Raw genomic sequence first — 27,957 nt, 5'->3', positions numbered from 1 at the left:
TAAGCCTGTAGGCTTTTATTCAGTAGTCTGGTATGTGGTTTTAGAACCTATATTAAAAAAAAAAAACAAAAACTACCTCTGTTGATTTTGAACAAATTGTAGTGGACAGCAACCTCAAATATAAGTATGCATCAGGATCACTTTGGGGCATACTTACAAATGTGGATTCCTGGGTCCCAACCCCAGAGAGTCAGGTCCTGTTAGGAAACCAAAAGTAAGACCCATGAAGCAATCAAAACAATTGAATGCTAAACATACTTTATTTTTTTAAAATTTTTTTTAATGTTTATTTACTTTTGACAGAGAGAGACAGAGCATGAGCATGGGAGGGGCAGAGAGAGAGGGAGACACAGAATCTGAAGCAGGCTCCAGGCTCTGAGCTGTCAGCACAGAGCCCGACGCAGAGCCCAAACTCCCGAGCTGTGAGATCGTGACCTGAGCCGAAGTCGGACACTCGACCGACTGAGCCACCCAGGCGCCCCTAAACATACTTTAAGCAGTTAATAAATATTTCGTATTTGATTCACTTGCCCCATATGGTAGAAATTCCATGTGAACTAGAGACATTCTGAACCCATGGAAGAGGTGGGGCCTTGGCCTTGGTAGGGGAAAGGATTTAGACACAGGCCTGGAAGAGCAGGGGAAGGCATTTATTCACTGAAGTGTGGGAAGAGCAGAGGCTGGGCGGATGTGCAAAGGCACGCATGGGCTGGGTGGAGGTGGAACTGAGAGATGAGCGTGACTGTACAGAACACACAGGTTCATGATGTTTGTTCTTACCCTGTGTTGTTCAGACAGGAGTTGGAGTGGTGTGTAATCGATGGCACATATTGGATGTGTGGGCTCTTCTGAGACAATCCCTTCACGCCTGATCAGTAACCCTGGGTGGCTGATAGAATTGACTTGAAGGGCACCTCCCTTCCTTCTCTTGGTTCCATTAAATGTTTCACTCAGTCAGATCATTATGCTGGTTTGTGGTTCCAGTTCCACTCTGTGTGCCCTAGAGGAGCCCCATCTTCTACCTGCAGAAACAGAATTACAATTGCAGTGACAGATTCTTACCCAGAAGGCCAGACCAAGTGTAAAGGATGATTAGCTGATCTAGCTCAGAGGAGTCAGGGTCTGGAAAAGCTTCGTGCAGGAAGTACATCTGAGCAGAATCTTGAAAATTGAGTAGCGGGTTGACCAGGTGAGGGGAGAAGATGCTCCAGGAAATGGGAGCACATTTGCAAAATCACATTTGCAGGGAAGAACATGGCATGATTGGAGTTTGGTCAGCAGGAGCTCAGGGTGCCTGAAGGAAGCTGAGGCCAGAGAGGTATATGCAGGTGTTATGTCGCGTAGACCATGCTAAAGGGTTGGATTTTGTCACAAAAGCAATAGGGAGCTGGTAGAGGGTTTTAAGCAGTGTTATTTTGTGTTCAGTGTGGCTGCAGTATGGATGATAGATTGAAGAGGGCAATGCCAGAGTCAGAGAGGCAAGAGATGAGAGCCTGATGAGCTTGGAGGTGGGAATGGAGAGAAAAGGAGGGATGGGGAAATTTTAGAAGGCAAGTGCAAAAGGACTTGGTGGCTACTTGAGGTTTGGCAGAGGAGGGACAAGCCCTGACAGTGAGTGGATGCTGCTGCCATACCCGGGTCCAGGATATGGGAAGAAAGTCATTTTGGTGGGGATGATGATGACTTCATGTAGGGAGCAGACTGATTTTGAGGTATTTGTGGGACATCCAAGCGGAGGTGTCTGGAGGGCCCTTAGCGAGTCTGGAGCTCAGGAAGCTATAGGCCAGACATTGGTGTAAATGGAAAAAGATAATTTGTTGTACTAGGTTGGTTTCATCTCCAGAATATTTCTCAAAAGCAACCACAACTTTCCACGTCCTCTGCCATCCCTTGGTTCAGGCTACTATTATATTCTAATTGGTGTGGCTGCTTCTGTTAGCGGTCTGTTCTTTTTTTTTTTTTTTTAATTTTTTTTAACGTTTATTTATTTTTGAGACAGAGAGAGACAGAGCATGAACAGGGGAGGGGCAGAGAGAGAGGGAGACACAGAATCGGAAGCAGGCTCCAGGCTCCGAGCCGTCAGCCCAGAGCCCGACGCGGGGCTCGAACTCACGGACTGTGAGATCGTGACCGCGAGATCGTGACCTGAGTCAAAGTCGGATGCTTAACCGACTGAGCCACCCAGACGCCCCGTTAGCGGTCTGTTCTTACACAGCTGGCAGAGTGATCTTTTTTTTTTTTTTTTTAATTTTTTTTTCAACATTTTTTATTTATTTTTGGGACAGAGAGAGACAGAGCATGAACGGGGGAGGGGCAGAGAGAGAGGGAGACACAGAATCGGAAACAGGCTCCAGGCTCCGAGCCATCAGCCCAGAGCCTGACGCGGGGCTCGAACTCACGGACCGCGAGATCGTGACCTGGCTGAAGTCGGACGCTTAACCGACTGCGCCACCCAGGCGCCCCCAGAGTGATCTTTTAAAAACGAGATGGAATCTGGGGCACCTGGGTGGCTCAGTTGGTTGCACGTCCAACATCAGCCCAAGTCACGATCTCACGGTCTGTGAGTTTGAGCTCCACATTGGGCTCTGTGCTGTCAACTGAGAGCCTGGAGCCCACTTCAGATTCTGTCTCTCGCTCTCTCTCTCTCTCTCTGCCCCTCCCCGCTCATTCTCCCTCTCTCTCTCTAAAAAAAAAAAAAAGAAAAATAAATAAAAAATGAGACGGAATCTTTTCATTTCTCTGCTTAAAATACGTTGCCACAGATTTCCCATTGCTCTTAGAATAGATTCGAACTTTTTTTTTTTTTTAATTTTTTTTTTTTAACGTTTATTTATTTTTGAGACAGAGAGAGACAGAGTGTGAACAGGGGAGGGGCAGAGAGAGGGGGAGACACAGAATCTGAAACAGGCTCCAGGCTCTGAGCTGTCAGCACAGAGCCTGACGCGGGGCTCGAACTCACGGACCGTGAGATCATGACCTGAGCCGAAGTCGGACGCTTAACCGACTGAGCCACCCAGGCGCCCCTAGATTCGAACTTCTTACCATGCTACGAGGTCTTGCCTGATCTGGTCCAGCCTGCCTACCTGCTCCTCCAAACATCTTGAGCCTTTGCTTGACCATGTCTCTTCTAGGCCACAGGCTTCTCTTCTGTCTTGTCGTACACCAGGCCCCCCCCCCCCGACCCCCCCAGCCCTTGCTTATGCAGCTCCCTTTGCCTGAAATACCCTTCCCCCATCCTCGGCCTGACTAACTCCTCACCTTTCAGCTCTTACCTCAGAGAACATTTTCTTCAGAGGAACCTTCCCTGGTCTCCTGTGCTGTATTAGAGCCGTCCTGCATTTTTCTTTCCTACCACTCAACACCATTTGTTATTGGTTACTTCCGTGTTTGTTTAGTGTCTCCCGTGCAAGCTCTTTGAGGGCAGAATCCATCCTATGTTTTGTTCATCACTGTACCCCAGTGCCAGATAGTCCTGAGCCCATAGTAAGCACTCCGGTAAATACTGATTAGGTTTGTTGAGCGAATGAGGGTCATCATCTGAATTTTCTTTCTTGAAAAACTTGCAGTTTTTACAGTCACAGAATATGATTCACGCATTACAACTTAAGTAGCTGATTTCATCTACTTCTGGTAGTCTTACATTTTTCAAGGTTATTAAATAGTTTGCCTCTGGGAGGTTGAAGCATTAAAACTGCAAGTCATATCTGAAGGGTATTTATCTTCCCTAATGCCCGTATTCCTTACGGCGACTCTGGTTAGCAGGGCCTGACCTATCCATTGGCCGTCGGACAGTCGTATGGCACTGAGTTTTGAAATTGGGAAACCTGGTGCTTGTTGCCTTAAGTTGGGTCTTTGTGGCAGAGTTTAGTAGCAGCTTCTCCTTCAGCCCTCATTTGGGAAGTGTCCCAATACGTGCTGTTTGCATTGCAGCTGTGGGAAAGTCCACCTTTGTGAAGTTACTCACGGAAACTTACCCAGAGTGGCACATAGCTACAGAACCTGTAGCAACATGGCAGAATGTCCAGGCCGCTGGCACCCAAAAAGTAAGTTTTGAGTTGTGGTGGGTAGTTGGCAGGCATGGGTGAATAAACTCATTGTAATAATCTAATTTGCTCTGAGTTGGTGAAATAGCCCAGTTTGAGTCTCTGTTTTAAAATACTTTCATTCCAGAAAGCAGACCGCATGTGCCAGAGAGGATATGACTTGTTTGAATATGTTTAGTTTTGATTTTTGTGGTTTTTACATGTCTACATAAGTGACTGCCTCTGTTCTTTGTGGTTTCCCAAAGCATGTCCAGCCATCCTGGCTTTGTCATTCCTACCTTTAAGTGTATTACTGAAGCTGGCCATCAGGATTATTAATAGTTAATTATAGTGATCTTAACTTATTTATGAAGTCTGAGAAATTGGAAGGGACTTAGCGAACGTCTTGTCACACTCTGAGTCGATGCAGAAGTAATAGCTGACGTTTATAAGGCACACTCTGCCACTTACTATGCCAAGTGCGGTGCATTTCACTTATGCCTCGTGGCGTAGGACCCAGTGTCACGTCTACTGCTTTGGGAGAGGCCGTAGGTTTGGTTTCAACACCAGCCACATCAGTGTGAGTAGGGAAGGACCAAGTTAGACGTGAACCTCAGAGGTAGCCCAGGGAATGGCACCACCTTGCCTCAGTCTCCACACACTCCTCCCACAGCCACCGGGAACATTCGCCGAGCAGCTTGTTCTGGGTTTTAACAACTCTAATTGTTAGAAAGTTCTTGTATGAGCCACTTTGCATCCCTGTGACTCTGACTCATTGATTCAAGTTCTGCCTCTTAAGTGTTTTGACTTTCCCACATGACAACGCTTCATATAGTTGAAGGTAATGATTTGTTTGCTCTTTCTCTTCCGTGAGTCTTTCAAGCCAAACACCATTTTCCTCCAGACTCTTCCTCATTCCGAAGTAACTTTGTCTAGGCGATAAGCTCCACTTTGTTAGTTTTCTGGTTAGAATTTACTAAAAGTAGTACTCTAAATGGTAAAATATAGAACTTGTTTCAGGTGCCATTTTTCTGTTATTCGAACTCAGAATTGAATTACCTCTTTAGGCAGGCACTTCATGCTTATTGTGGATATATGTTTTTTAAATTGCCTCTTCGTGTGTGTGTGTGTGGGGGGGGGGAGTATTTATGAAATTAGCTTTCCATTTAGAAAATAAATTACCTAGGGGCGCCTGGGTGGCGCAGTCGGTTAAGCGTCCGACTTCAGCCAGGTCACGATCTTGCGGTCCGTGAGTTCGAGCCCCGCGTCAGGCTCTGGGCTGACGGCTCGGAGCCTGGAGCCTGTTTCCGATTCTGTGTCTCCCTCTCTCTCTGCCCCTCCCCCGTTCATGCTCTGTCTCTCTCTGTCCCAAAAATAAATAAAAAATGTTGAAAAAAAAAAATTAAAAAAAAAAAAAAAAGAAAATAAATTACCTATTTTTTTCTGAGTATGCCGCAGGTCACCTGTTACAGGGATTTAAAAAATACGTCCACAAATCGGTGGATGAGCTTTCCTTTGAGAGGTAGACCCAAATTCTCTCCTTGAGTGTGGGCTGGACTTAGGGACTTGCTTCTGATGAATAGAATATAGCAGGAATACAGTGGGACTTTCTGAGGTAGACCATAAAAGACATTGTATTTTCCACTTTGTTCTGTCTTGATCACTTTTGGCTCTGGGGATGCCGGCTGCCATGTCACGAAGCAGCCTTGTCTGTGAAGAGGCCCATGAAGCAAGGGATGATTGAGTCCTCCTGCCAACAGAGTGTGAGTGAGTCTTCTTAGAAGTGGATTGATCCTTCAGCCCCAGTGAAGTCTTCAGATGACTGGCCTCCACCACCATCCTGACAGAAACTTTCTGAGAAACTCCAAGGCAGAACCAGGCAGCTAAGCTGTGCCCCAATTCCTTGCCCGTAGAAACTGAGATAATGAACATTCTTTTTGTTTAAGCCACCAGACTTTGGCACAGTTTGTTGTGCAGCAGTAGAAAATTAATACTCACGTAGTCCCATTATCCAGAGGGAAATAGTTAACATTTTTGTTCTTTTAGATTTCTTTCTAAAGAGGAGAAAATGTATATATTTATATACACCTATGTTAATATGTTAATACACCTATGTTAATGTATTAAAACATATATACATTTCCTTTTTTTTTAAGCAAAAATTGTAATTGTTACCTGCATGGCTTTTGATATACAAGGTCTTCCTTTCATAGTCATTTTAACGATCGCAGTTTACTGCATAATATCATAATTAAAAGACTTAATTTAATACATAATATTACATGTATTAACTTCTTCCTGTTATAAGCAGTGTTACAATGATGAATATCCTTGTAGCTACATCTTTTTTTTCTTTTTAATAGCTAAATTTTGTGCACTTTTGTGTTTTCTTAGGATAATCTACAATTGGAATTTTGATGTCCAGAAATTACACATCTTGTTGACGCTTGTTATATATACTTTACAGAATTTTCCTACAGAAAAGTTGTACTACTCTCCCCATAGTTTTTGGCGACACTGGGTGTTACTGTTTTTCATCCTTTCTAATATGAGGGACAAGAAAATGGTGTGTTACTTTGTTTTACATTTCTTTGATTACCAATGAATACAACATCTTTTTTATGTTATCAGTCATTTATTACTATTCTTTAGTGAATTGTCTATTCAGACCTCTTGCTTTTCTTTTTCCTATTGAGATCTTCACATTTTTGTAATGGCTACATAAGAACTCACTGTATGTTAAGTATCTCAACTCTGTCCTATATTGCTGATACTTTCCCCAGTTGGTCATTTTTCTTCTATCTTTATATATGATCTGTTTTGCCATATAATGCTTTTAAGTTTTCATTTAATAAAATCTTCTTGTAATTACTGCCTTTGATGTTAAAGTTTAAAAAGGCCTCAATCTGAGATTATAAAAATCTTTGCCTATGTTTCTATCTCTTTTATGGTTTTATTTTGCTCTCTGTGTGACTTTAAAAGTTATAGGAGGCTAGTTTTCCCCAAGTCGTTATTTACTTTTCATAATAGTATTCTTGTTTAGTTTATTCCTGAGTGGTTATGTATTTTCTTATTATTGTGACTGGGATCTGTTTTCCCATCATCTTTTTCAAAGTTATTACTGTTTTGAAGGAAAGCAGTTAACCGTATTTGTCTCATGTGACTTAATTTTTGTAACATTATTGTTTTTTTTTTTTTGTTTTTTTGCTTTATCTGCTTGACGTTTTAGAAAATAATAGTTTTCTCTAAAAACTGATCATTTGTAAGAGTTAAGAGTTCTCCGATATCCATACTTCTGTTTTCTTTTATTGGGTAGAAGTTCCAGAACAATACTAATTGTAGCAGCACTGACAGTTAGTTAGCCTTATCTTGTTTTGTCTTTAATGAAACGACATCTGACGCATCAGTGTTCAGTTCTGTGATGGTTAATTGTTTCAGTAGATCATGTGCGGCAAGTGCCCTTCTAATTACTAGGATAGTAACATTTTCCTCAGGATCAGATGTTGAATTTTCATCAAAAGCCCTTTTAGTACCTAGTGAGATAATCATGGGGTTTTTCTTTTTTTAATCTCTTAGTAGTAGTCAATAGATTTGATAGTGGTGCCATTTGTACATTCTAGAATGAACCCTTTTGATCATGGTATACTGTCCTATTAATTTGCTACTAGGTTGTTTGAAATTTTGCATGTATATTTATATATTTAATTGGTATTGCTATTTTTTTAACAGGTTTTACCATCAGGGTTATGAATGAATGGAGAAGTTTTATACTGTTTTAGCATAGGAATTATCTATTCTTTGAAGGTACGATAGAAATCATTTTTTAAATAATATGGATCCAGTGCTGTTTGGGGGGTAGAGTTACTGGACAACTGTTTCTTTCTCAATTATCATTCAGAGTTTGTGTTGTTTTAGGTATTTTTCTTTCAAATAGGATTTTTAGTTTTTACCCAGTGTTAGGGTTTGCCTTTCCTGGGTATTTTCTCTCTTCTATCACCTTATTTTATGCTTTCATCTTTTTTTTTTTTTCCTTTTTGCTATATTTAATATTCTCTTTCATTTTTCTCCCCTTTAGTCACACGAGAAACATACCATTTTTATCCTAACAGCGGAAACGTTTAAATTAAAAATGTACATGTGCTGTTGAGTCTGGTGGCTTTGTCGGTTAAGCGTCTGACTTCAGCTCCAGTCAAGATCTGATGGCTCATGAGTTCGAGCCCTGTATCTGGCTCTCTGCTGTCAGTGCAGAACCTGCTTCGGATCCTCTGTCTCCCTCTCTCTCTGTCCCTCCCCCCCAATATATAAACATAAAAATGTACATGTTTAAACCTATCTTTTAATGTTAGTGGAGTCTCTGTGAAAGGGAAAAACAAACCAAAACAAAACTTTCTTACTTTTTTAAATTATCTTCTTCTCCAGTATATTAAAATTATCTGAAATTTTGTAGATCCTGAATGCTTTTCCATTGTGAAATGTCTCTTTTATTTGGCACTCAGTTTTATACCCATTTAAATAATAGTTCCTTAGTTACATTTCACTCTGTTCTACCAGTTGATCACTGACCACTGTTTTCTCAATACCACATCTTCCCATTTTGTAATTTTTCAGTTGGTTGGAATATATTTTAGAGAATTTTTTTCAGAAGGGGTATGTGGGTGGTATAATTTCTGAGTGATTGCTTGTCTAAAAAATGTCTGTTTTTTTGCTCTGGAATATGAAAGGTAGTTTCTGTTGTAGAGAAGTATTTTATATGGTTCTGATCCTTTTTTTTTTTAATTTTTTTTTAATGTTTATTTTTTATTTATTTTTATTTATTTATTTTTTTAACATTTATTTATTTTTGGGACAGAGAGAGACAGAGCATGAATGGGGGAGGGGCAGAGAGAGAGGGAGACACAGAATCGGAAGCAGACTCTAGGCTCTGAGCCATCAGCCCAGAGCCCGACACGGGGCTCGAACTCACGGACCGCGAGATCGTCACCTGAGCTGAAGTCGGACGCTTAACCGACTGAGCCACCCAGGCGCCCCTTAATGTTTATTTTTGAGAGAGAGAGAGAGAGAGACATAGAGTGCAAACAGGGGAGGGATAGAGAAAGGGGGAGACACAGATCTAAAGCAGGCTCCAGGCTCTGTCTCAGCTGTGAGCACAGAGCCCAATGCGCGGCTCGAACTTACCAACCACAACATCGTGACCTGAGCCAGAGCTGGATGCTTAACTGACTGAACCACCCAGGTGTCCTGATCCCCCCCCCCCTTTTTTTTTTTAAATAAGTAATTTGTGTGATTCCCCCTTGTTAGGTTTTTGTTTTATTTTTATGAATTGTCGACATTTTGGCAGGATAGGTCCAGCTATGGGTTCGTGTGTGTGTGTGTGTGTGTGTGTGTGTGTGTGTGTGTGTGTTTATGCTTATGAAAGCTATATATGTAAATATATATGAAATCTCTTATGGTACTCAGTGAATTTCTCTGGTGGAAAGTCTCATGTCTCAGAGCTTTTCTTTAATTTTTTAGTTTTAGCTTTTCTATCCGATCAGTTCCTTCTTACTATAACTCCTAGTTGTTCCATGGTTTTAAACTGTTCTCAAATACCTAGAGATCCTACATGTTTCTATTAGATAGCAATTCTCAGTGATGATGAAATCTGATGAGAGGGAGATGCACACCTTATGAGTAGGGGTCTTCCTCTGCTCATCTCTTTGTTGGGGGTGGCTTTTCCCCTCCCTGTGGTGGACTCTTGTCTCATAAGAAGGAAAATCATCTCCCTAGATAGCTTTGTCTGAGCTACAGGTACTATGGAGTTCTGGATCATTTTAGCTCTTGTTTGGAAAGTTGTTTGATACAAAATCATATTAATTACTGTAAGGTGGAACACAGGTGACATTACATCCTGATCTATCTTTCCAGAGGAAAGACAAGGAGAGGCCCAAAAAAGCCCTGCCACGATACGACAGTGCACACTGGATCTCTTCCTTCTACCCTGCGTGTCTTCATTTCTGTCATCCTTTTCTGGTTGTTTTTTTTTTTTTTCTCTTAGTTTAAGGACAATTTCTTGAGCCGATTCACTAATTAGGTTTACTGCAGCATACAGTGTGCTAGTTACCATCTTCATTGAGTGCTTTGTTATGGCAATTTCGTTTTTCTTCTCTAAGAATGTTCTTTTCATATTGTTCCTTTTTTTTTTTTTTTTTTTTTTTTAATGACAGCCTGTTTTTATCAGTGTGGCAGTCCCTTAACTCTCATTGAGATTTTTCTGGCAACAGCTCTGTCTCCTAAGGGGCTGCTTGTCCTGAGCACACACATTGGCTTTCTCCTTTTGAATTGCTGAATATTTCTATATCCAGTTATTTCCCTCTCTTTGTTTCTATGTTTGAAGGGATGTCTGCATTTGTTCTGTAGCTGAGGTGGGTTCTTTCAGAAATCGTGTAGACCCTGTACAGTTTTTTGTTTTGGAATGGCCTCCCTTTGGTAGCCCAAAGCCTGCCGGTGGAATAGCTCCCACCTGGTCCACCTAGTACATCTGTACTCACAGCAGCTCGCTCCACTCAGTGGTCTTCTGCACAGTCTGGTCACTGTGCCACACCCCAAGGGCTCCCTACAGTTTCTAGTGACACCATCAGAGACTCAAGTGGATTCTAGTTCATCCCCCTGCTTCTACTTCCAGCTCGTAACCCGGAGCCGTTTGTGAGGCTGCTGTGTGTTTGCGGATTGGAGGATTGAAAGGAGGGAAAACATGTTGTGGTCCATTCTGCTTTACCTGCATTGCTCCCGGTGAAGCCTTTCAGAGAGCTGGGAGCCTTCTGTGTAATCTAGGGTTGATCCTTAGCCAAACTGGACCACTTATGGTTGTCTAACCTTTTACACCTCCTATATCTTTCTCTCCACCCAAATGCTTTTTTTTTTTTTTTTTTAATGTTTATTTATTATTGAGAGACAGAGAGAGACAGAGCATGAGCATGGGAGGGGCAGAGAGAGAGGGAAGCACAGAATCCGAAGCAGGCTCCAGACTCTGAGCTGTCAGCGCAGAGCCTGATGCGGGCTTGAACACACAAACCACGAGATCATGACCTGAGCTGAAGTCAGACGCTTAACCGACTAAGCCACCCAGGCACCCCCCGAAATGCTCTCTTAATCCCCATTTCCATCTGTGGAAATTCCATGTATCATTGACCTCCAAGCTTATCTTTATATAGAGAAACATTAGAATGAAGTTAGAGGAAGCCAGGTTTGAGTCCCTGTTCTGCACTTACTCACCTTGAGACCTTGGACAAGTAAGTTACTTAATTAACCTTTCTGAGTGGACTTGCCTTTCAGGAAAATGAGCATAACAATAGTTCCGTGTTCATGAAGCTGTTTTGAAGATTAAATGAGATAACAACATAGTGAACATTGAAAATAAATCTTAGTTTTGTTTTCTGAACCCCTTACAGCATGGAGCCCATCGAGCCCATGTAGCGTCTCATCCATGCAGGCCCTCAGGTAATGCAGTTGAGTGAATGCAGAGCCAAAGGGCTTTGCATAAAATTCACTTTGTGCTGAGTCAGTGGCAGAGCCCAGGAAAGAATCAGGGCTCTCGAATATCTGACCCATGTTCCCACCTGCACGTGCCAAGTAGGTGGGTCTTTAAATATGTTTCATAAAGTCTCTAGAATGGAGGAGGAAGGTTTTGCTTGGCTGTTTTAATCCCTTCATTGAAGGGAAGGAGAGAGAGAGAGAATTCTCTTTGGTTGGTTAGTTGGATTTTCGAATAATCTGCTGCTTCCTTGTCTGGGTTGGAGTTGTAGAAAGAAATAGCCAGGGATGGAAGCTCAGAAGAGAGGCAACATAGTGTTACAATGGAAAGATTTGATTCCAAGTAGTTGTTGTTGGAGAACTCTTCGTCAGACAGACTCCACAAACCAGTCAGTGAATGTGCTCATTCTGCGTGTGGTTCTTCTTCTGCTCTTCTCTGGTATGCTGAAGGTGGCATGTCCTCTCCCTCTCAAATTCTCTCCTAATCAGGTAGGAAAATCTCTTCCTTGATTATGTGGCTTTAAATAAACTGGGGGATATGATTACATTTTTTTAGAAGGAAACTTCTGTAATTGTTTCCCTCACTGATATTAAACCATGGGTGTGGGGAGCAAACACCATGAAGTAAATGTACCTTCTAGGAAATTCTCCTCTTTTCCCTTTAGGCCTACACTGCTCAAAATCTTGGAAACTTGCTGGATATGATGTACCAGGAACCAGCACGATGGTCCTACACATTCCAGACATGTTCTTTTATGAGCCGCCTAAAAGTACAGCTGGAGCCCTTTCCTGAGAAACAATTACAGTCCAAGAAGGCGGTACAGGTCTTTGAGAGGTCCGTGTACAGTGACAGGTAAGACCCCGAGCCCTCCACTGGGCACAGGCCCCGTGCTCAGCACTGCATGTTTTCTCTTGCTCAGACCCTGCTCCGCTGTGGTTTTTGAAAAGTATACTTTGAAAAATGCTGCTTTTTTCTTTTTAAAATTTTTTAAGTTTATTTATTTATTTTGAGACAGAGAACACAAGCAGTGGGGGGGGGGGGGGGGGGGGGTGGAGAGAGAAAGAGAAAGAGAATCCCAAGCAGGCTCCATGCCCAGTGCGGAGCGCGACGCGGGGCTCAGTCTCACAATGGTGAGATCATGACCTGAGCTGAAATCAAGAGTCGGACACATAAGTGACTGAGCCACCCAGGAGCCCTGAAAAATGCTACATTTTCATTGCCCATTTACTTCTGAAGATGTAAGAAATAGTTACCCATTTACTTCCAGATTAGACAAACCAATTCTACTTCTTGGTGTTCCATAAAGCCTCATGTAGGAAAACACTATGGGTACACTTGTAAATGTCATGTAATTTTTAATATCTCGAAACGCTGCAAGATATGTCATGCAAGATATGCAAAACAGTGCAAGATACGGGCTACATATTCCTTCTCTACCCCAAGAGAGAGCCTCCTAAGGGGCACCTGGGTGGTTCAGTCAGTTGAGTGTCCAACTTTGACTCAGGTCAAGATCTCACGGTTCATGGGTTAGAGCCCCACGTTGGGCTCTATACTGACAGCTCAGAGCCTGGAGCTTGCTTTGGATTCTGTGTCTCCCTCTCTCTCTGCCCTCCCCCGTTTGTGCTTTCTCTCTCTCAAAAATATTAAAATTAAAAAGAGCAAGAGAGAGCCTACCCTTTATAAAAGCTAAATATGTGAATTATAGGTAGTTGGGCTGTAGATTTTGGTTCTTTTCATTTGTTGGGTATACTACTGCATATTTTTCTCTCCCCTTTCCTAAGCCATGCCTCTTGGACTGGGAAGATGACTTACATACAACAACCCTGGTTGCTTGGAAACATGTTCACCATGGGTTTTTTTTATTTCCAGCCCTTTAGTGAAGTAGGCATATGAGAGACCCCCTCGGAAAAAAGAATACTTGGTTTAGAAGGTATAAGATCTTAACATTTACTTGTAAAGGAAGAGATGAGAACTGCTTTTGCTATAGACAGCTATACATTCTAGATGTTTTCTTCAGAGGGGGGCATTTTTGAGGTAGAAAAGATAATTCATTTAATCCTAATGGTAACTTAGGCCTTTTCCCCTTTTTTAATTTTCTATTTTAGAGAGCATGTGCTAGCAGGGGATAGGAGTAGAGGGAGAGAGAGGGAGAATCTTAAGCAGGCTCCACGATCAGTGTGAAGCCTGACACGGGGCTTGATCCCACAACCCTGGGATTATGACCTGAGCTTAAATCAAGAGTCAAACGGACACTCAACCGACTGAGCCACCCAGGCACCCCCAGACCCTTTCCCCTATTTAAAGAACTCATTCACTTGAGGCACCTGGGTGGCTCAGTAGGTTGGGCATCCCACTCTTGGTTTCGGCTCAGGTCTTGATCTCACAGTTCATGGGTTCAAGTCCCACCACATCAGGGCTCTATGCTGGCAACGCAGAGCCTGCTTGGGATTTTTCTCTCTCTCCCTGTCTCTCTGCCCTTCCCCTGCTCACGTGCATGCTCTTTCTCTCAAATAAACATTTTGAAAACATTCATTCATTCATTTGCTCAAGCACAGATTTATTAAATCCCTGTATGTTCAGACACCAGGCTGGATCCTGGGACTCAGCAGTGAGCAAAGGAGACCCAGTCCCTTCCTTCAGGGTAATCCTACTCTAACGGGACTCTGAGACTGCACACGTGCACACGTGTGTGATGTGTGTCTCAAAGGAGGAACACAAATTGTTTGGGAGAGGGGATGACTGGGAGGAAGAAACCTAAATCTTTTTGGTTTGAGTTAAAAGAAGCAAAAGCATGTGTTTTTAGAACAGGGGCCCTGATGCCTGGGTCCTTACGGTTGTTCTTCGCGGCACCTACATGCAGTAGTTCCCTCCCTTAGCCCAACCTTCTCCCTCTCTCCCCATCAACACCAGCTGGGAGAAAGAAGTGCTCATCCTCAAGAAAGATGAGGATCCCTCGTAAAGGCTTATAACAGATATGTTTTTTCTCTTTATAAGATTTTAGTTTCTAAATTGTGACGAAGCTGAAAATATTTTTCAGAAATTGAGTTACAGAAGTCATCTTTTTGTTGCCTTCGGCTAGACCATAGCTAAACCATTCCAGACTGGGAGAGTTGACTTCTGGAGCTCCCAGATTAATTTCTTTACAGCCTAGCAAAGAAGTAGGTATAGTAACAACTACGATGTCTTGAATACTATGCACCAGTCACTCCAGCAAGCACCTTGTCCTACAAACAGTCAACGCAACAATTCTGAGTTGGGTTCTACTGTTACCTCTTTGTGTAGAGGAAGAAATGGGCTCAGGGAGTTTGATGGCTTGCCCATGGTAACACAGCTTATGAATTTGGGGGCCAGGCTCACACTCAGGAATGTGACACTGCAGCCCATTCTTTTAATCGCAACACTTGCAGCCTTGTGGTGTATACTTCCCTGGGCCATTCGTACGCAAGGATTCTGAATTTCATTTTCCCAGAAGTGGCCAGTTGCTAAGCGTTGCCTTAGAAACTGGTGTTCACTGTTTAGGATGTAAATTGTGTTTTGTATCAAGATGCCTGACGTTTGAAAGCAGAATTGACCCTTCTGAAGCAGTGGGTTTCTTGTTAGCTCTGATCTCCTATTTACCAGATGCTCCTTTTGTTGGGGAAGTAAGCAAGGCTCAAGCTAGCTTGATTTTTAGATTTAGCTTCCTTGTACCTGGATTAGAAGCTCAGCAACAGAGGAAACAAGTAAAGAAGAGCTCATGTGTGCTTGGGGGAAGGTCTGCTCTCTTGGTAATACTGCAGTTAGTGAGAAATGCATTTCCTGCTGCATGGGTGACCCCACTTCAGTACGTTTCCTTCTCCGCTTGTTAGCTGTATGAGAGGATGGCTCAGCAGCCTTGGAGACTCAGAAGCCCTCACAAGCCATAGGTTGGTTTTTTGTTTGAAGGCTTGCTACAATAATAATAGAGAAATCTCAAAAGTTTCAGTTTTCGTGCACCATATGCTGTATATTCTGACTGGCTTCCAGCAGGGAAAATTGCTAGCAACCAATGATATTCTTTTCCAGTGCCCCTTTTCTCCCAGTGGATCAGTCCTGTTGGAGAGCTGTGATTTTGGCTTCTAAAGTCTAGATGCTATTTCCCATCTTGCTGTGGGACAAGGAAGGAGATCTAGGTTAAGAATTCAGATTTCTTAAAGATTGATGAGGAGCTAGAAAGGTTAAGTGGTTTGAACAGACGTGGAACAAGTTGGTTATTGATTTTTCTGCTTCTCTCCCTTTTGCCTTTTATTCCCTTTCCCATTCTTCTCCCCTCCCCCAATCCCACTTACATTTCCAACCAGGTATATCTTTGCAAAGAATCTTTTTGAAAATGGTTCCCTCAGTGACATCGAATGGCATATCTATCAGGACTGGCATTCTTTTCTCCTGCAGGAGTTTGCCAGCCGGGTCAAATTACATGGCTTCATCTACCTCCAGGCTACTCCCCAGGTAATGCAGAACTTCAGGCCTTAAGCTTCCCAGCCATATGAAACCTGAGAGGTGACATTCTCCAACTCCTGATTTTCTAGTTGGAGAAATTAGATTGTGGGTATTATCTGGAGCATGGTGGGTAGAGGGTAAACACCCTCCCATTCTGGCATCGAGTACCCCATTTCCCACAGGCTTCTGCAGTAGAGGGCTAAAGCAAATGACTGAAAGGGACTCTCTCAATGTAGTAACAACACAGAAAAAATTGGGAATTGTCTTTATCACCCAGGGTCTGTAGATTGGCTCCTCTGACCAGGTCACCTGTACTCCGTTGCCTCAACTTTCCCTTCTCTCCAACTGGGTCATCCATCAGAGTCTGGGGTGGTCTTGATGGTTTCCTGAATAGGATGCTGGGATGCAGTGGAGAGTTTCCTCACCTCACCCTGATACTACTGTAATTTATAGCTGCCTTTTTGTTGTTGTTGTTTTGTTTTTAAATTTTTTTAAATGTTTATTTATTATTGAGAGATAGACACAGAGCGTGAGCAGGGGAGGGTTAGAGAAGGGTGGGGAGACACAGAATCTGAAGCAGGCTCCAGGCTCTGACCTGTCAGCACAGAGCCCGACGCGGGGCTCGAACTCACAAACCGTGAGATCATGACCTGAGCTGAAGTCGGTCGCCCAACCGACTGAGCCACCCAGGCGCCCCTACAGCTAGCTGCCTTTTGAACCTTGAGGATGGACTACAGAAGTTACATTTTATGACTCTCTGACTTGGACCCTGGAGCCAGCCTAGTATGCAATAGGGTGATATCATAGAAGGAGCACCAGGAAGGAGAGTCTTTGACCGGCAGTGACCCTGGACACCTTTCCCCTGGAGGGGTCCTTGTCTTTTAAATCCAGTGGCTGAGACTAGTGGTCTCCAAGGGCTCTTCTGGAGTGGGATTCTGAGTCAAGGCTGGAGGTATTTTTTGAGACGTGTGTTGCTCTCGGCTTTTGAGACATATGTAATGTATAGTCAAATACCAGATATACTGCATAATCTTAGGAGGAAAGCTCCTTTCTGATTAGAGGCCATGCTTTTTATTTTTTTTTATTTTATTTTTTCTAGAGGCCATGCTTTTTAGAGATGGGACTGAGCCTTGTGGACAGGGGCAGGCCTGAGAGCAGACTGAGCAGTCAGAAGATAGGTAGGAGAGCCCATCACACAGGCTTGCAGGAGCTGGAGAAAAGGCCAGCAAGAGTCTTCCTCACTTGCTTGTGCCCTTTGGAATGACTGTGAGAAGTGATGGTGATGGTGGTGGTGGTGATGATGGTGGCCGTGGTGGTGGTGGTATGACTGACACACCTTCCTGGAGAGACTAACTGAGCTCCTTCAGCAGGGGTGGAATGAGGGGGGTTGTTGAAAAAAAATGAGGGGCTTTGAAGATTTCTTGCAACTTAATGGTAGAAAAAGCAGAAAAGCTTTAAGACTGGTTGTGGATTTTGATGGTCTTTTGATGGTTGTAGAGCCAGAGACCCAGGAATGCTGATATCCTTCCCCAGAGTCACCCCTGACCCCCTCCTGTGAGATTCAGAGGTGACCATATCCGAGGGAAGAGAACAGATGTGAACACGTCTGCATGTGAAAAGCCATGCGAGTGCCCAATACTGTAGTACAAAGCCCTGGGAAAGAAATACTGAGTTTAGAGCATGTGAGATGGACCTCAGTAGGGCATTTTGCTCCTTTCTACCTGCTCTTCCTTAAATTCTAAAACACAGGCAAGGGGCGCCTGGGTGGCGCAGTCGGTTAAGCGTCCGACTTCAGCCAGGTCACGATCTCGCGGTCCGTGAGTTCGAGCCCCGCGTCAGGCTCTGGGCTGATGGCTCGGAGCCTGGAGCCTGTTTCCGATTCTGTGTCTCCCTCTCTCTCTGCCCCTCCCCCGTTCATGCTCTGTCTCTCTCTGTCCCAAAAATAAATTAAAAAAATGTTGAAGAAAAAAAAAAAAAAAATTTAAAACACAGGCAAGCCAACCTAAAAAACAGTCAAAAGAGAAATGTCTGTTCCTCAGTGTCCCACCCAGCCCCATGGAATCAGGAAGAGAGTGCAGCCCTGCCGGGGACTGTCGGCAGCATGGAGCTAGTATGCCGGAAATTCCTGGTACCCGTGGCACCCGGGCTTGGGCTTGGGAAGTAGAGTGGCCAGACCCACTAGTGGTCACAGTCCAGTGTCCAAGCAGCCTCTCTTCCTGCGGTGGTTGGTCAAGGGGGCAGATCAGCAAGAAGGTCCCCGCTTGCTGTGTGCAGCTACACCGCCCTTCTTACATTCAGGTGTGTCCTTTTGTGAGGACTGAGATCAAGAGACACGGGTCTAAAGCACTGCTTGCATATGACTTTTGAAGAAAAGAATTTGTCGAGGGGCATCTTGGCGGCTCAGTCAGTTAAGCGTCTGATTCTTGGTCTCAGCTCAGTTCTTGATCCTACTGTCATGAGTTCAAGTCCTACATTGGGCTCCGTGCTGGGTGTGAAGCCTACTTAAAAAAAAATTGATGTAGCCTTACCAGTAAAATAAGAATTTTGCCAAATGTTCGAAGTAGGAGTTTACCTGTTAATCATGCTCCTTGGAATTTATACCATAAATATGCTCCCAAATGGACACAATGGCTCATGTGCAAGACAGCAGTGTTTGTAAATAACAGATTATTGGAAACAACCCAAGTGGTCATCGGTAGGGATCAGTTGAATGTATTGTGCTCTATCCATACATTGGAAAACTCTAAAGCCATAAAAAAGATGGGAAAACACTAATTGTTAAGTGAAGAAAAGCCAGCACAGGGGATGTAGTGGGACACCTTTTACAAGTACGGTGTTTTTTTTAAAAAGTGGTGGTAAGAATGTGTATATGCATAAAATATTTCTGAAAGTATACAAAATTAACATTGGTTGCTGTGGTATCGAGAACTGGGCAGCTAGAAGTTGGGGGTGTAAAGCTGTGTGATGGGGAAGGGAGGAGAACAAGGGGAAATGTCTTGAGGCCATCAGCAGTAAGGGGGGGTGTATAGGCAGAAAGAGGAAGAAGAAAGCAGGTGCACGGTGAAAGAAAGTAGAAATGGAGAAGATGAAAGCAGGAGAAAAAGGTTAACAGAGCCAGGGAGACGAGGGCAGAAATGGACTCAGCGAACGGCGGCAGGCAACAGAGTTTTCACTGACCACTGGCTGTGCCAGCCCAGCGCTCGGCCCTGAACAGGACAGACTCTGGCTCCCAGCCGCTGTGCTCTCAGAGCTCCCTGTACACGCCTCCCTCTGTCTCCTGAGACAGCTGAAATGCCACCGGCGGCCTGTGTTTCCCCAGGGCCTGGCACAGCGCCGGCTCTCCGAGTGGTGCTCAGGAGCTGGTACTAGAAGTAAAGGGGGGGGGCCCTGCCTCCTCCAGGGAACACCTCGCTGACTCTGGGGCACAGCTGCTCCCTCCCTCATCTGAACTGCTACACTGAAGAAAGATCCAAAGCTCACAGTTTAGCACTTGATTCACTGTTTTGCATGTTGGTTTACCTATTGTCTAAGTAAATTATAAAATCCCAAGGACAAGGACTTCATCTAAGTTTGGGATGATAGTTGATTAGGGGAAAAGATTGGCGAGAAGGAATGGGTGCTAGAAGTATTAACGCGTCAGATCTGTCTCTGTTAATCAGTTTGAAAAGTTGGACATAAGCTCATAAATGAAATTTGTTGACATGATTTCGTTCCCTTAGAGGAAGGGCTGAGCGAGAGGGAAACAGCAAGGACTCTGTGCGTCTTTGGGAGTATTGTGTGCTTCATTTGCAGCTAAAGTTTACATTTGGGATAAAGTTTTTTAAGTGTTTGAAAGAGGGTAGTCCTAGATCAGTGGGCTACTCCACCTGTTCTTCCCAGGACAGGTGACATTGAATGATGAAACGTTTGCCATGTGGAAAGAGGAAGGAAAGCAATCAGGCAAAACAAAGATTGGGAGCAAAAGTCTCAAGGTGGTAAAGAGCTCGGCCTGTCCTGCGGGTCCGATCTGGCTAATGGCACTGAGTCCAGGGAGGTGCTAAGGATGAAGGTGGAGAGGTAGGAGGGGTGGCCAGGATCTGGGATGGCCTTGTGCGACAGGTAAAGGAGGAGAAGACATTCTCTGGGCCAGTGTGCTTCAGACTTTTCTACCAGGTGAAGGCAGAGTGGAATCATGCACTCTCTGGAAAGGGGGAGGGAAGGAGAGTTAGTCTTAAGCCTCACTTTTTGTTTACTTCTTTGTTTTATCTTCGACCTGGGCAGAGTTTGCATTCTGCTGCAGACTCAGTGAATGAAAGGATATGAAAGTCGTGTTTCAGATTTTCCATTTTGTAAATATGCTCCTCATGCTTCCTTGAACCTGGGGCTCTGTGGCTGTAGGTAGTACCGAGCCTGGGAAGTGTTTGCAGCAAGGAGCGCACCGCCACTCTCCTGCAGCACGAAGGAAGGGTGGGTGGAGGGGTCTCACTGGGAGGAGAGAGCAGCTTTGGCCAGGAACTTGACATGCCTTACCTTGGTGAGTCCTCACCAACTCCCCATGGGGTGAGTGGAGGGGAGGAGAGGGAAGCCCACAGAGCTTGCACCACTAGTACAAGGCGAAGACAGGAATCGAATTGTGGGTTTTCTGACTTTAAGGCCTGTGCTGTTCCCATGCACTTCACCGCCTCCAGAATGCAGAGAGCCAGAAGGCTCTTGCCACCATCTGAGTGAGAGGTGATAAGGACCTGACTAGGACAGAGGTGAGAGAGATTAAAGAGAATTTAGGGACTTCCTGGATGGGATTGGGAAGAAGAAAAAAAAGGGTTGATGAAGTTTGCCATTACCCTGTGATTGAATAAGAAAACCAGACAGTAGAAGCAAAGTCATGGCTTACCGTTCTCAGGATAGACATCATGAGTTGAGTCAGAGAGCCCCTGAGGACTGCATTGTCACAGCCAGGATAACACATGAGCTCAGCAGGGCCTGGGGATTGTCTTTTAGGTTTGCTGGAAGAGACTACACCACAGGGCCAGGGAAGAGGAGAAAGGAATTGAGCTGGCATATCTCGAGCAGCTTCACAGTCAACACGAAGCCTGGCTTGTTCACAAGACAACCAGGTAAGCAGAGAAGAGGGCAGCACCACACAGACACCTGCCTCCCTACAAGCCAGTTGCCCAAACATGAGTTCAGCACGCAGCCCCATAAGAAGGTTGAGAGTGTACCGAGTGGTTGGAAATGCCAAGCATTATCCAACTCAGAAACTTAAATGTTAGATGTAATCTGTATAAGCTAAGAGACTTTTTATTAGATTCTGTTTCTCACCTTTTTTGTTTTTTAACATTCCCCTAGATTGAACATTGTGATTGAGGATAGTGATATAGTTAGCTCAGGGTGAAGGTCTGAAAATTTCTGGAGAAATTGTCCTTCTTACTAAGTTGACAGTCCTAGTTTTGGCCTTTCCTTCCTTCGGGCTCGGCATGCTGTCCACTTGAAATGTGTAGGGCTCTGACCTTCCGTATCCATTTCAAGACTAAAGAGAAATTTCAGCTTTCCTCTTTCTGGCCAACTTTATTAAACTCTTTTTCAAATTGCTGTTTACATGCCATTTCATTGAGAAGCCATGTGACTTTAGATCTCTTCTATGGATTACTAAGACTTGGTGAGTATGTGAAGGTTGGCTCAGCTTTCTTTTTTCTGTCCCCTAAAACGTTCATGCTTCTTACAAGGCTCCACTTTGAGGCTCTGCTGAACATTCCAGTGCTGGTATTGGATGTCAATGATGATTTTTCTGAAGAAGAAACCAAACAAGAAGAACTCTTGAAAAAGGTGGGGAGGATCTTAACTCCTGCATCTCGTGATTTTCCTTTATTGCACTTTTGTCTTTGCTTCAGACTTCAGAATGATGGTCTTATGCTTTGTGCTTCAAATTGCATTTCACACTCCAAAGCCCGTGGGACCTTGTACATGTCACAGATATAATCCCTATTCTCTAAAGTATTTGGGCTAATAATTGTTAAATAATTGACTTCCCAGCTAACTTCCTCCTCAAAGGTATTTTAGAACTGGGGAAATACAATTTATGGATTCTGTTCCCAGCTCTGCCACTTGATACTGTATGACCCTGAGCAGGTCCCATTTCTCCCCCATGCCTGTTTTCCCTTCCTCACAAAACCTTGTGGGCTCGGCTACATATGCAGTGTGGGTGGACTGTTGTAGAGTGCTAAAAATGTGAAATATAACTTTTGGTTTTTCTCTTTCGCACAGGTAAACACCTTTGTAAATAATCTGTAACCAGTCCCGGGATGTTCTGGCTCTCTGAGTTTCTAAAGCTGGAAAAATCCCAAGTCATGCACCTTTCCATCGCCTTTTGCCCCTAGAATGCTCTGACACTCAGGTGCATGGTTTGGGTTAGCCTTCGACTTTGCAGTTACTGCCTTTTATGTCTCAAAGGCTTCTAAAATAAAGTGGAAGTTTTGCTTATTCTGTTAATCCAGTTGTTGGTTTATCCCTGTGCATATTTCTTGGTGCCCGCTCTGAATCTCCCTCTAGATGAGCCATTTTCACCTGAGAACAGCCATAGCTTTTCTCCTGAATCCTTCACCACCTAGACTTCCCTGTGTGCTCACTTGTTCCCTCTGATGCGCTTGGGCTGGGATTGTTCCCAGGACTCCCATCCAAGCCCTGCCCTGGGCACGAAGGAGGGAAGTACAGAGGTTCGGGAGAGTGTGGACACTCAGTGCAGGCCCCCAGCACTAGAGAATGGAACCCGAACTCCCGGATGCCCCTGTCTCTTCCCATCCAGCACTTTTGTTTGGGGGTGTGGGGTGCTCTGACCTTTGTGCTAGAGCTGAAGAACCTGGGCCAAAGGAAGATGGAGGGAGGGAGAAAACAAATCATGAGCCCAAAAGTCCCAGCATCTTGCATTTAGGATTCAGTCATCCTGGCACTCTGGCCTGCCCTAAATATACCCAGTGAGTTTCAGGTGATCTTAATGGAGTGACTGTGCTGGAAAAAGAATTTTTTGTGCTGCACTTCAAGCTCCAAGGACAATTTATTGTCAAGAGAAAAATGCATGGCTCTGTAGAATCGAAATGCTCCATTGCAAGAAGCCTGCACCTCCATGAATCCCTGCACTGAGCCCTTAACAGTCATGCAGGCACACAGGAAAATGAATAAGCTCAGAAGTCAGCGTCCCAGGAGACAGAAACCTGTGTTTCTCTTTATACTTGGGGAAACGAGTGTGAGATTGGCTTCTGACAAATGTGTGCTGTCGTGAAATGGAAGCACAGCATTTCTTTATCATACTTAAATTTTTAACAGTTTTATTGAGATACGATTCACGTACGTACAATTCACCTAATTAAAGTGCACAGTTCAGTGGTTTTTAGTATGGTCGATAGGGTTGAGCAACCATCACCATAGTCAATTCTAGAATGTCTTCAGCACCCCGAGAAAAATTGCCAACCAAGTAGCAGTCACTCCCTGTTCCCCATCACCCTTACTTCTTCCACCCCAGTGCAGCTCTAGGAAGTCACCGGTCTACTTTCTGTCTCTAGATATGACTCTTCTGGAGATTTCATGTAAGTGGAATCACATAATATGTAGCCTCTTGTGACTGGTTTCTTTCAAGGTTCTCCACGTTTAGCCATGTTGTAACATGCATCAGTACATCGTTCTTTTTTGTGACGAAATATTTCATTGTATGGATATACTACATTTTGTTTATCCATTCATCTATTGATAGACATGTGGATTCCATTTTGGGGCTGTTACGAATAATGCTATGAAAATTCATATACAGATTTTTGGATTTTAAATTTTCTTGGATATACATCTAGAAGTGGAATTACCAGGTCAAATGGTAACTCTGGAGGAACTGTTAAACTCTTCCAAAGTGGCTGCACCACTTTACATTCTCTGCAGCGATAAATGAGGGCCCCAGTCTTTCCCGGTCCTTGCCAAAACTTGCTGTCATTTCGATTATAGCCGTCCTAGTATCCTATCCTGGTTTTGATTTACATTCCCTGATGGCTAATGATATTGAGCGTCTTTTCATGTTACTATTTGTTATTTGTATTTCTTCCTTGGAAAAATACCCAAATCCTTTGTGCTTTCTTCAGTTATTTGGCTTTTTATTATTGAGTTGTAAGAGACTTTGGATATTCTGGGTACAAGTTTTTACCAGAGACATGATTTATAAATATTTTCTACCATTCCCTCGGGTGTATTTTGATAGTGTGCTTTGAAGCACAAAAGTTTTGAATTTCGACCAAGTCTAGTTTGCCACTTGGGCTTTTGGTGTCACATCTAAGAAAGTTTTGAACAATCCAGGGTGACAAACATTTGCTCCTAAGTTTTCTTCCAGGAGTTGTATAGTTTTGGCTCTTCCATTAGGTCTGTGGTTCATTTTGAGTTAATTTGTGTGTGTGGTGTAAGGATTGACTTCGTTCTTTTGTATGCACATATCCAATTGTCCCACCATTTGTTGAAAAGATGATTCTCTTTTCCCATTGAATTCTCTTGTTAGTGTTGTCGACCCACTTGTTCTTGTGTTTGTCTGCCGCTTCAGGCTTTGGACAAGACCAGGGATGAACATTGAATGGTAGGTATGTTTTAGAAACTCGGTGCTTTTGGTTCGTTAGCTTTGAGGGGCCCAAATGTTTAATTCCCATTTACATTTTCAGGAACCACTAACGTAAAGCCAGAATAAGAGCACTGGGACCCCACCCTTCATTCGTTTAATCAGTCATCAAATATTTGTGAGTATCTCCTGTATGCTAGAGACCAAGGAGATAACAGCACAGCGGAGGCAGGCTGTCCTTACCTTGCAGAATTCGCCATCGGATGGTGAGGGTGAAAGAGCAGACAAGTAATTGCTTATGTGGTGAGCGGTTCAAAAGGAAACATACGGGTGTTCCGTGGGGGCTTATGGCAGAAGGAGCCAACATAAGCTGGGACAGCCCCCCCTTAGAAAGTGGCAACTGTTCCGAATTCTGAAGAATTAATGGGGCAGGGTATTCAGGCAGAGAAAAAGTCACGTGGCAATGTCTTTGTGTGAGAATGAGGCATTAGGCCCAGCTTCTCAAAACCACATAAGGCTAGTGGGTTTCGAATTTAGGAATACGCTCCTATCCTTCACCTTCTTCACTTAGAAAAAGCCTGAAAATCTAGAAATTCAGCATGTCTTTCCCTGCATAAACTTTGCCCTTCAGAATGTGAATGTTCCGGGGGTGCCTGGGTGACTCCGTTAAGTGTCCTGACTCGATTCTGGCTCTGGTCATATTAACACAGTTCATGGGATCAAGCCCTGCATTGGGCTCTGTGTGCTGACAGCACAGAGCCTGCTTGGGATTGTCTCTCTCCCTCCCTGTCTGCCCCTCCCCCCTTTCAAAATAAATAAATAAACTTAAAAAAAAAAGAATGTGAATATTCTGTAAGATAGCACCGTGGACAGTCTACCTGGGTAAAATAATTTGCCGTTTTCCAAATTGGTAGTGAGATGGTCTAGAGAGACTGTTTTAATGAGGACCTTAGCATTCGAGGAGGGACAGGTCTGGGAGGAGTGTTTAAACACGGACAGCACAGTCACACCAGGCCGATGACTGTCCCACTCCCATTTAGGCTGTGCTCCAACGTCAAATAACTTAGATTAGCACATAAAAATAGAGTTCATTCTCACTTGTGATGTGGTAAAACCTACTCTTCCCGAACCGGAATATTACCTTGATGGGTTTGTAATGTGAATTGAGATTGTGAAAGTTCTCAAACTCTCCGGCTTTTAGCATGAAAGGAGAAGGTGGTGGTTTCAGGGGAAAGGCTGTTTATTTTATGAAAATGCTAGAATCACAGGACGATGAAGCAAGGGAAGAACATGTGCTTTAAAACTGCAAGACTGCTTACCCTTCAGCCTTCACTTTTAAGGAGTGGGCAGTTTAAATCTGGACCACTTTCTCCTTGGAACTTTCTCCTTGGTCTCTTCTGTGTTCCGCTATTTGGTCCCTCCCTTTCTGTGTCCTTAGCTGACTCCTCATTTCCTCCTCTCCTCTCAAGTGTTGGCGTCCCCAAGGCACCCTTGGTTCATTTCTGTCTTTACCCACTGTGCTGAGTGATCTTGTATTCCTTTTTTTTTTTTTTTTTTTTTTGCTGCCATATCAAGTTACCACAAATTTGGCTTAAAGTAGCACAAGTTTATCTTCTAGTTCTGTAGGTCAGAACTCTGACGTGGATTCTCTGGAGGACAATCTGTTTCCTTACCTTTTCTGTCTTCTAAAGGCTTCCCACATTCCCTGGCTTGTGTCCCCTTCTTCCATCTTCAAGGCCAGCAACTACGTCTCTGACCCTTCTCCCGTGGTCACATCTCTCTCTGACCACAGCCAGGAAAGTTTCTCTGCTTTAAGGCAGAGTACTCTCCCCATCTCAAGATCTTTAGCCTTAACTACATCTGCCAGGTCCCTTTTGCTATTAAGGTAACATATTTACAGGTGCCGGGGGTTAGGGTGTGGATGTCTTTGGAGGGCTGTTAACTCACCCTTGCAGAGATCTCAAACACCATCATAGCTCCTATTGTTATCATGGGGTGAGTACTTCTCAAGAACTTGGAAACGTGGAAAATGTGGATCATTTGCAATAGCAGAGGGAATAGTGCAAAGAACTGTATCCCCATTACACAGACCCAGTCAGCCTCAGATCACCAGAAACAAGCCTGTAGTTTGACAAAACCAGATTTATTAATTCATTGTGATGAAAGGGACCTCACCAGAGTAACTATGGGTGTCTTACCAAACGGGAAAAGAGAATTAAAGGATCTGGGGGAAGGATAGAGTTTAGGTAAAAATGTAAATGAAGCAGTGCTTTGATAGGCTCAGAGAAAAGCAGGTCTCCGTATACGGGAGTCAACGCCTGCCTGGTCTGAACTGCACTGCAGGCCCAGGTTCATTTCCTTCAGAAGCACAAAGTGAATGTTGTGTTCAGAAGCCCCTTATCTGAAGCTCCAAACCTGAATTGCAAATCAAGACCGTTTCTCTGTGTCAAAGTGACTTAGATCCTCCCAGCAACAGGAGGGTGTTTCATTTTTACTGATAAAATTTCAAATGGCAAACTTTCTGATGGTCCATCATTTCAGAGAACAAGGTGAGCTCAGTGACTCAGAAAGCAGTAGCCACGCAAAGAAGGGGGTGGTTATGACACTTTAGCAGCAGCGTGCCCTTGGGAGGAGTAGTGTTTCATGGCAGCTTTGTAGCTGGCCTTACCTGTGCCGTCTTCCCCACCTGAGATGGTAGCACGGCTTTTGTTTTCTTAGTCTGAGCTAATTTTTACTTTCTCACCCACTTCAGTTATTTATTCAGGGCCAGTTTTGTGTCACCTGTAGCCAACCCACCACTCAGATTGTTTTGAAGCAAACCCCAGACTGGAGGGTGACGTTTAAAGCTAGATCCGTGTGGACTTCTGGGTGTCATTACCTGGATCTCCCTTCTGCTCAGTGTGTGCAAAACAGAGTTCTCACCCCACCCTGCCCCTTCCCCCTCCCCCGGGACAACAAAGCCTGTTTCTTCACGAGGTTGACCATGTTAGAAGCCTTGGAGTCATCCTTGCCCTCCAGCTCTCTTCCAATCCCTTTCTCACCAAATTCTGAAATCTCTCAATCTCTGAAATCTCTCAAGTCTTCCTGCACCTCATTGTCTGCTCTCTAGTTGAAGGTGTAGTGGGCATTGCAGTCGACTCCCCCAAATGCATTCACCCCGCCTCCTTTTTCCTAGCGGTCACATGGCTCCCTTCCTCGCATGGCCATGCCAGGAGTGGCTACGATGCTCACTCCTTACCCTGCCCGCCCATTGCTACTACCAGCGACCATCTGTTCCCCAGGCCACCTCACCTTATTCCCGGCCCTTATCTGCAGTTTCACTTCCCGCAGCTCAGTTACCAGCAGTCAGCCATTGTTCTGGAAGCAGATGATCCTCCTTCTGACGTCTTGAGGGAAAGTCCATAGTAGCC

The 27,957-nt window shown here is 44.1% G+C and overlaps 1 protein-coding gene and 1 long non-coding RNA gene across 6 annotated transcripts in view; one reads left to right on the top strand and one right to left on the bottom strand.

Annotated features, from left to right (window-relative positions):
* Window positions 1–22,455, top strand: part of DGUOK (deoxyguanosine kinase) — a 30,749-nt gene extending 8,294 nt beyond the window's left edge. For 2 of the 5 annotated variants that reach the window (XM_058683679.1, XM_058683678.1), the window contains exons 2-6: window positions 12,197–12,384; window positions 15,852–15,999; window positions 20,968–21,083; window positions 21,693–21,792; window positions 22,231–22,455. In XM_058683679.1, coding sequence (XP_058539662.1) covers window positions 12,233–12,384; window positions 15,852–15,999; window positions 20,968–21,083; window positions 21,693–21,792; window positions 22,231–22,257 — 543 coding nt within the window. In that variant the 5' untranslated portion in view covers window positions 12,197–12,232 and the 3' untranslated portion in view covers window positions 22,258–22,455. The other 3 variants (XM_058683675.1, XM_058683676.1, XM_058683677.1) reach the window with 3 other exon arrangements.
* On the bottom strand, window positions 82–27,949 carry LOC131484901 (uncharacterized). The gene is made up of 5 exons (XR_009248493.1): window positions 27,839–27,949; window positions 5,456–6,076; window positions 3,273–5,204; window positions 781–1,022; window positions 82–197 (listed from the first exon to the last, which is right to left on the bottom strand). It is a non-coding gene; the product is annotated as an uncharacterized LOC131484901 (long non-coding RNA).
* Window positions 27,950–27,957: the final 8 nt, after the last annotated feature.

The sequence above is a fragment of the Neofelis nebulosa genome, chromosome 9 (genome assembly GCF_028018385.1).
Source record: "Neofelis nebulosa isolate mNeoNeb1 chromosome 9, mNeoNeb1.pri, whole genome shotgun sequence".
NCBI classification, from domain to species: Eukaryota; Metazoa; Chordata; class Mammalia; order Carnivora; family Felidae; genus Neofelis; species Neofelis nebulosa.
The sequence above is the reverse complement of the archived record's forward strand: the minus strand, read 5'-3'. Positions and strand labels throughout refer to the sequence as shown.